This window comes from Cynoglossus semilaevis, chromosome 1, assembly GCF_000523025.1.
Source record: "Cynoglossus semilaevis isolate Cse_v1.0 chromosome 1, Cse_v1.0, whole genome shotgun sequence".
NCBI lineage: Eukaryota > Metazoa > Chordata > Actinopteri > Pleuronectiformes > Cynoglossidae > Cynoglossus > Cynoglossus semilaevis.
In genome coordinates this window covers 16172726-16182229 of record NC_024307.1, presented here as the reverse complement: position 1 = coordinate 16182229, position 9504 = coordinate 16172726, and the positions used below count along the sequence as shown (strand labels likewise).

At 42.4% G+C, this 9504-nt stretch overlaps 1 protein-coding gene across 1 annotated transcript in view; it reads right to left on the bottom strand.

Moving 5' to 3' along the window:
• The window catches only part of prkd1 (protein kinase D1), a 21493-nt gene extending 13850 nt beyond the window's left edge, over positions 1-7643 (bottom strand). Inside the window, exon 1 of the mRNA XM_008314826.3 lies at positions 6038-7643. Coding sequence (XP_008313048.2) covers positions 6038-6298 — 261 coding nt within the window. The 5' untranslated portion in view covers positions 6299-7643. The remainder of the gene's footprint in view (positions 1-6037) is intronic.
• Between the last annotated feature and the right edge of the window lie 1861 nt (positions 7644-9504).

Here is a 9504-nt window from a genome sequence, read left to right as displayed (position 1 = left end):
GGGGGGGGCAGTGAGTGGGGACTCAAACCTGAAACCTTCCAGACCCAAGTCCAATTCCTTTACCACGAGGCCACCACTGGCCAGTATAATAATACATACTCATGTAACTATGTGAGACTGTAACAATGGACACAAGTGCTGGACAGTCTTAATATCCTTGACCTTCAGACCCTGAACGTGTTGGTGAAGTTGGTTTTAGAGATTTTTATCATGGTCTTGGTTTCTAGATGGATGGATGGATGGATGGATGGATGGAATGGAGGATGGATGGATGGGTAGTGTGTTGAAAGTCACTGTTATAAATCAGGCTGGGCAGAGAGGAACTTATCCAGAGAGAGGGTGTGTGTGTCTTTGTCCTGTGTGTGTGTGTGTGTGTGTGTGTTGAAAGTCACTGTTATAAAACCCATATCGCAGGGGAATGGAGATGTTTCTCAACAAAAGGCTTCTGATGAAGAGTCAGAGGGCTGATGAACACACACACAAACACACTCTAAGAGTCTCTGCTGTTTAAATAAATTACAGGAGACCGTCGAATTATTTCACACCCTGCTGTTTAAATAAATTACAGCAGCAGAAAACTTTGGTTTGCAGCACAGGAGACCGTCGAATTATTTCACACCAAACAAATGATTCATTGTGTCAGACAGACTTGTTTACTGCTGCCTCGTGTGGTCAATTTGTGTCAGGGGGGTACATTTAAGCGATCAATTTGAAATATTGAGTTGATCAACAACTGCTGTTTCCTTCTGATGCAGAACCACTGGTTTTCTCTATGAACCTTGATGTGGGAGAGTGAGTGAATTACAAATGCTGAACCTTTTCAAAAAGCTTCTTCAGTGCTCAGTGAAATCACATCAGTGCTGCCACAGCCTTGGACTGAAGACAGAAACACACACACACACACACACACACCTTTCTAACAGTAACAATAAAGCTGTGTGAGCCATGTTTCTGTCGCTAGCGGTTCGGTACTGTTGCCAGGCAACAGATGATGATTGCGGCGGTGAAGTGTCCTTCTGAGGGCCATTATGACACACACATACACACACGCACACCCTAAATGAAACAGAGAGCAGATATGTGTGTGTCACTGTCATTGTTCTCCGTCTTTCATCTCCACTCTCCCGTCCATCCACATCCTTACTTTTATCCTTGTTCTTTTCTGTCTCAGTATAAAGTGTGTCTTGACTAGTTTCACTCATCTTTCTGATCAGTGTCCTTTTTCATTCCTTGAACATGGCTCAGAATCTAGTGGATTAAAGCAAAGGCGATCCTTTGCTTTAATCCATTAAGTTCTGACCCTGGTCCATAAAAGTGTTGGTCTTTCACAGACGAAACTCTTGTTTTGGTAAACATCCCTCTGCCAGTATTTACCCACATCCAGTTGAACACATTTATGTTACTGTCATAAATTGGTGTCGTCTTAGCCTGGTATAATACTGTGTGAGTATTTATTACCATGTCAAACTGCACACAGAACAAATCTGCCTCTTCCAGGCAAAATGAATAAACATCTAGAAAAAGGAAACACAGTAATTACATAAAACAACAGGAGAAATACAGATATAGGTCTGAAGGTCTGTATTTGCCGTCATCAGTATAGAGCTACTGCTTCTTAAACAGTTCATCCAATCATCATGCAGAACAACAACTTTCACACCCCCTAATGTGACATTAACCCCCAGTGAAGCGTCTGTGGAAGTGACTTTCTTGCCGCAATTATCCAATTAGTATTTAGCCGCACGGTAAACAAATCAGGTCTTAAACTGCTCTAGTTAGAGAACTGTCAATAACACTGAAGGTCTTTGATATATTTACCTGTAATTCCCCAGCCTGGGATCAATTCGACACGTCCCACTAAATGTTCAGCTTGCTGGCTAACAGCAAAACAACAACAAATTCATTTTCATTTGTGGGTTCATATTATTTGTTTTGTTGAATGGTGTTGAATGTTGCAGACCACTGTGTCACCACTGGCCTGTATTGACAAAGGACTGAACAACCAAACAGAAGCTTTACCTCTTTGTTTCCTGTCTTGTCTAAGCTAACATGCAGACGGGAGGCTAGCCCAACGTTTTCCTCAAGCATGACACGTTTTGTCTCTGTGGCTTTGGCTAAAGCTAGTATCCAAACCAGCTGATTGGGTTGTTGTAAATGGAAGTGTTTTGTTATGTTGTTAAAATAAGGTCGTCATATGTTGGACGCTTCTGTTGGGATACAACCCACAAGTCAAGTTCTGTCTTGGTCTTCTTCTCCTCGTCTTAGTTAAAACTTTTCTAAAGCTGAGTCTTAACTGTTCTGTTTTTGTCTCATTAAAAGGTTGGTTTTCACTAACACACATAGACACATGCACACAATCTCTCTCACACACACACACCTGAAAATGTTAATCACTTCATTTGTTGCCATTTGAAGTGTTAAGTGTTGCATGTTGTGAGTGCCTTCACACACACAGGTGTGTGAACAGGTGCTGAGGTGACCTGCTGTTCTTTACACTCTACTGAAGCACAGACAAAAAAACAAAAAAAAAAAAAAAAACCTGCAAATAAAAAACACGCTAATCGGCAACCTGTGTGTGTGTGTGTGTGTCTGTGTGTTGTGTGAAGTTCAGGTGTAACAGTCTCACTGGGGAAAGGAAGGTGATTCTCACCTGAAGTGAGATGATTAGAGAATTTGAACAGAGTTAATGGACATGTCGCAGAGTGTGTGTGTGTGTGTGTGTGTGTAGTTGAACTCTGAACTCAACACATTTCACCGTAAAATGTTTTTTGCATATTTTTTTTTATAACTGACCATTTTTTTCACGAATGGTTTCTTTTACATTTTGACATAAAGAACTGGCGCCATTGTTTTTCTTCCTAAGTTAATGTTAAATGAGGCCAGGACTCTCCGAGGAGCTGGTGAAGGAGCACAGGTGGACGGAGGTCTAGGCTCCACTGAGGCCTCGTGGACCCAGACCTTAAACTGGAAAACCATCTGACAATGATGATGAAGATGAGAGTCTTGATTAGAAGAAGATTTGCATTTATTGTCGTTACACATGTACAGACACATATACAGACAACGGACATTTGCTCAACACAGCACAGCCAACCACAGTGGGACTAGAACCTGGGACCTCTGATAACAAGCCTGATCCTCTAACAGTACGCTGGGCCACAGGCCGCCAGATAAGACGACGCTTAAAGTTCCTTGGTGAGTTCCAATACTCTACGTACTCTATGGACTTTGTTTCTGTTCACAGAGAATGATACCTGATGAAACATTCCGTTTGATTTAGATCAGAGAAGATACTCCAACCAACAGACAAGCTTTGGTGACCTGGCTTCAACTCTCCTCATCGGCCTTATTTACAGACAGCCTGACGTCAAGCCTAAGATGACACATACTGAGCAACACAGAACCACAGCAGGTAGACAACCTCAGGGGCAAAGGACCACCCCAGACCAGGCAGTCTACCATGGCCATGAGGCCAAGAGTCCAGCCAACCTGGAGCCCTGGATTCTAGACCAGCTGGTGTCCAGACCTGAATTATCTAAGACAACTCAGGACACAGGCAGACCAACACCACCACCAACACCACCACCAACACCGCCACCTCCTGAAATATATGAAGAGCGAACAACCCCATAAAGACCAGCCCTGGATCAAAAGAGACTTGATGCTTACGAGAACCCAGACTAACTGACCAACCTACAACTCAAACGGAATTCTCCAAACATCGCTGTCCACCCACCAATCCTAACCCACAAGGACAAAGTCGGGCTGACCTGATTTGGTTATTAACCAATCATCACGAGGGGACTCCTGCTGGGAGGTGAGATTCCTGATTTCCTTCATGTACAGGTATAAACAAAGAGATACAGTTCTGATCTACACTTCCCATGGATATTCTTGTCATGTGAGTAGAAGCTCCTGAGCCATATACAGGTGCATGGTGGGAGACTGAGTTGGTTTTGTTCAGATTTGGCTCAAAAAAAACATGTCCACAGCCACAACACTGTTGTTAATGTGTGCACGTGTGTGTGTGTGTGTGTGTGTGTGAGAGAGAGAGAGAGAGAGAGAGAGTGTAAGGAAGAGGCTATCTATCACATTCATTAGGACACTGACACTGTCTGTGTATTTCATTGCAGCCTAATTAGCAAGTGCTTAGCAACAGCTTCTCAGTTCAACTCTGTTCCTGCAGCAGAAGCTGGTTTTTAAAAAAACAACAACAACAAAACAAAACACTGCAGAGCGAGCAAACAAATACAGACAAAAGAATCAGACACAACTGCTCAGAGTCACCGCTAAGACTGGTTCACATCACACACACGCCGAACGCTTTAGCTAGCCATATAGAAAATGATTACTGCTATGAAATTAATGTGTTTTGATGAGTACATTGACGATGGAAGTTTAAAGCTCAGCTTCTCAGCTCCTCCTGGCTAACATCAGGTCTCATTGGTTAGCATTTAGCTATTTTTTGCTAGACTTTTGTTAACTTTAAACCATTTCTGGGCTAACTTTTTTTTTAAATGTGTGTGCTCTTTTGCTATTACTTATATCAAGTTTTTGCTTTATATTTAGAAAAAATGTGTGTGCTCTTTTGCTGTTACTTTGTTATATCAAGTTTTTGCTTTATATTTAGCTACTATTACTATGTAAACTAACTTATGAGCTAAAGGCTAAGCTTAGTCCGGTGATCCTGATGGTCAAATATTGGTTGGTGCTATTGACCATATTTTGTCGTCACGTCACGTGTGTGTGTTGGGGGGGGGGGTTCTCTATCTTCCTCAAATAAATCAAATGTTCTGATTAGGCAAATGTTAATTGTTTACTCCAAGTTGACATTAAGCGTGAATGTGAGGGTGAGTGGGAGTGGGAGTGTGAATGTTGTTGGTCTCTGTTGGTGATTGACTAAACAACTGTTGATGACGGTCCAAAGGACGTCCATAGCCCAGAGACTCCCCGCCCCCTGACCCTGTAAAGGACTAGGCGGTAGAATATGAATGAACTGTATTGTGTTAAAAACTCAACTCAAACCAAGTCACTGCCTACAGGGTTTCTGACACAACAACTGATTTGTTGTTCCGTCTCATCCTCATGCTAATCTGGTGCTACGATGAGGTTCAACAGGACAGGAGGGTTAAATTAAGTTACTTGACAGAGTGTTGCTGCAGACAATATCGCCTGTGGGACTGTGAATTATCCACACGTTATTGATTTTTCCTCTGTGCTGGGGTCTGTCAGCTGTTAGCATGTCCTCTGTTGGTGGTCAGTGACAGTGAATGAGGTATTCTTCCTGGAAAAAAACACGATCTGTTGTTAAATGTTCTTCAACAATTATTAACCTGATTGGTCTGGATTGAACAGTTATTGCTGTGTTTATCTCAACAAAAATCCTTAACATTTAGCTCCGCATTTAATTTGCAAAGTTACAAGGTAGAGATTAACTAAATCCAACAAAATTTGGTCCTGACATCTGGCTCTGCTTTAACTGTGTTATAGTTAGCAAAAATGACAAAATATATGAACGTGATTTAGCTATAACGCAGATACAAAGCTAAGACCAGTATGTGATGGAGAAGTTTGTTAGGGTGTTTATTAGACCAATACATGTTGTACAATGAAGTAGTACTACAACAAGCAACAAGGCTAACCAAAACTAACCTGACCACAATGGGAAGCAAGCCAGGAGCATCAGGGATACACAAACCATAGTTTCAGAACCCCAGTCTTGAAGCAGTTGCATTACTGAGTGTTACAGTGTCATGGTAACAGGCAGGTCCACTAATAACCAGAGTTGGACCAGAGTAAATGACTTCTCATTAAAATCTCTCTAATTATTTATAAAACATATGGTAATTTTATTTAATGTAATTTATACACATTTAATATAAATTATACACACAATTACACGTTTTTAGACATAAACACAGACTGGACTTCTCAAATGTGACGGACTGGACCTTTACTGTGCCTCTACGGTCGCTGCCTGTTCACTCTGACAGTTGTTAGAAACTTCTGCAGGACTTCCTGTCTGCTCTGGTCTTACCTTCTGGTCTACGATGGAACAGGCCACCTCCCGGACCTGACTCAGGCTTAGATCTGCAGCGTCCAGGAGAACCGGCTCCCGGCTCAGACCGATTTGGATCTGAAAGGAGATCACACCTCCTCCAACACCTCCACTGCTGCCACCTCCGCTTCCCCCTCCTCCTCCCCCGGTGCCGGTGTTCCCTCCAGAGAAGTGCAGCGGGCTGGGCGCACGAATGAGTGGAGGCGCGCTCATGTGGACCTTCTCCCCGGTGTTCTCCATCACTGCCAAGAAACTATTAAAGAGTCACGACGAGCAGAGGGACTCACTCACTCACTCACTCACTCACCCCAGCTGGGTGAGAGGGTGAGGCAGAGAAAAAAAAAAAACAGTGACGCGTCAGAAACGCGCAAAAACACGAAGGCGCGACGACTCGGTGACGTGGAGGAAACACGGAGCAGCGGACAAGAGGGACATGATGAGAGAGGAGAGGAGACACTGGAACATGTTAGGAGGGAGGGAGAGAGAGAGAGAGAAGGCGGAGGATGGGGAGGAAACGAGAGGGGAGAGATGATAGGAATATAGTGAGAAAAGAGGAAAGAAGAGGAGGAGGGAAGAGAAGAGTAGAAGACAGGGGCAAAAGGACGCAAGGGAAAGTAAAGAAGTGAAGAAGAGGGGAGAGAAGACTTGAGGAATAGGACAGCAAGTGAGAAAAGGAGAGGAAATAAATATGAAGTGAGAGAGAGAGAGAAGGGAAGAGAAGAAATTAGACAAAAGGAAATAAGACTGAGGAAAATGGACTCAAAGGAAAGGAAACAAGAGGATATGAAAAGATGACAAGAGGAGAGAAAAAGACACCAAGAAAGAAAGAAGAGCATGTAACCTGAGGGAAATGAAAAGAAGATGAAACAAGAAAAGAAGACAGAAAAAGACTGAAGATAAACTTAAGAGAAAAGACCGGAGGAGACCAGGTTAAATGACGAGGAAAGGACAGGATGGGTGATTAGGGGATGAACAAAAGGACAGAGTAGAATAGGATAAAGGACAGGACAGACATGGAACACAGACAAAAGAAAAGAATCTTAGAAGGTAAGAAAGTGAAGTAGGAAGGATGTTGGAAATAGTTTATTCTGACTTTACTAAAATAGGACTAGTCCAACTGTGTCTTTTTATCCACACATCAAATCGACCTGTTGCGTATGCGATGATGCTGTCGACTCAGTGAAGTGTTCTGGTTGCTAGGAGACGCACACTTAAACACACACACACACAAATACATTCTATCTGTAATAAATGGAATAAATGGAAGCAAGGCTAAGGCGTGGGAGGACTGAAGTGTGTGTGTGTGTGTGTGTGAGGTCAGCATGTCAGTGTTGTCAGACACAGAAAAGCACAAGCCGATGATGGCAACACTAATGCTGGTATTGATGTAGTAATGAAGATGAACCAAAGTAATCAGTGATGTTAATAAAACAAGGTCCACTGGGGACATCAGTGCTGCCTCCAGTGGTTAACTTGTGTCATGGAGGAACAAATACTACATTCAAGCAAGCGAATCAAAACTCCTGTTCAGCCCTAATGTAAATACATTATTTACACTATGGGATTTTTTTTTTCTAGTTCGTACTAATCTGTGAGTGTTGTAGAAAAAAATGAAAAACGTGCAGAGAGATTAAATGTCAACAATTAAGATTTTTTGTCATTTCACTCCTGATTTGGTCAGCCATAGAAACTATATGGATTAAAGCATTGCCTGTTTAATTAAAAACAATAACTTCATAACACACATGAGTTGGCTTCAGGTTCGAGTCCACCGTCTGCCAAGTCACCACTGAGGTCCTCTGAGCAAGGCACCGTCCTCACTCACTGCCCCCTGGTCCTTACAGCTGCCCACTGTTCACTGTGGTGATGGGTTGAAAACAGAGGCTCAGTTTCATTGAACCCTCGTGGTACAATGACCATATATACAGACCATAAAGTAACAAGTGGTAATCAAATCAGTCAAATGTTTTATTAATATATTATTTGTGTTGTAAATCCTTTGATCCAATTTTCAAAGGTGATACAAACTGACCACTGGAGGCAGCAGTCAACTAGCCACTGGTTTATGAGCTTGTTACTTTTCTTTTCCTTTGTCGTCGTGGTCTCCCTGTATCTGTTCTTTTCTTTTCCGTTGTCGTCGTGGTCTCCCTGTATCTGTTTTATCTCCTTCACCTGGTCTCCGTTATCCTTCCAGCTCACAGTCACCTTGTTACATTTTTATATTTCTTATCTTGATGGGGGTTTTTTTTCCAAATCCTGAACATGTTTTTTTTTTCCTCTTTTGTCTGAACTCTGCGCTCCTGAAGGCCTTGGACAGGAGCTGTGGCTGCAGTGAGTCACACGTCAGCAGCTCCCTGTGGATCCACCCAGGCTCTGAGTGTGCAGTACAGCCATCGTCCTTATTTATAGTTTGTTGTGTTAAAACAGAACAATGACGACGTCAGTGAGTCACAACAGAGGATGGTCTGCCGGGGGGGGGGGAAACATGGCTGCCAGTGGGCCAGTCCTGTCATTACAGACACAGCTACTGACCAGGGTTACGGTTATGAAATCTTGGAACATTCTTGCTGCTTCATCTGGCTGTAACTTCACCACAGGAACCAGATGTTTATAGATTCAATTCGTTTCCCACGTGGACGTGCATTGGGAAAATCCATGATTTTATATCACGACACACGGGAAAGTTGGCCTTTATCTTTAAGGAATTCAAATGTGTCATTTTTTTATGTCAGTGCACCACACAGTGGGACAGTGGTCAAGCTGTTACCGAACAATCAATGGTGATCGATGGCCTCCATGTTTGGACGTAGCTTTGAAAAGTTGTAAACACATTCAAAACTTTTAGCTGCTTCTGGCTAATCTCAGTTATGTCTTTTGTTTAACTAACCATTTGCATTAAAAGTATATTAACTTTTTTAATGCAATATTTCACCCACATGTAGTTATATATATATATATATATATATATATATATAGCTGTAGAGTTTCCTAAACTAATGATTTGTGGTGTAAATGTTACATGCATGTAGATTGATTTACTTGTTGTCGTGGTGTTTATCCTTGACTGCTGCAGTGATCAAGATGTCCTGGTCCTGAACCAATCGCTAGAGGTCTGAATATTTATAACCCTCCCTAGAGCTAGAGGACGGGGACATTGTACAATGTTCTCTGAATAGTTTATTAACCCTTACACATACACATGTTCTCTGAATAGTTTATTAACCCTTGCTCGACCATGTGACAGTCACTATCTCTTTTATTGTTCTCTAATGTTTACTCTGTTGCCTGAGGCCAAGGATGACAGACATGGGACAGTATTATGATTGTCTGAGACTTCTTGTTCGGGGGAAGCTCACCTCTGATCTGCACGCTGCAGTAAGTGTGTTTTGCTCCCTCTCTGGGGTGTGACGAAACACTTCTTACTTTTTTCCACTTTTCTTTCTTTG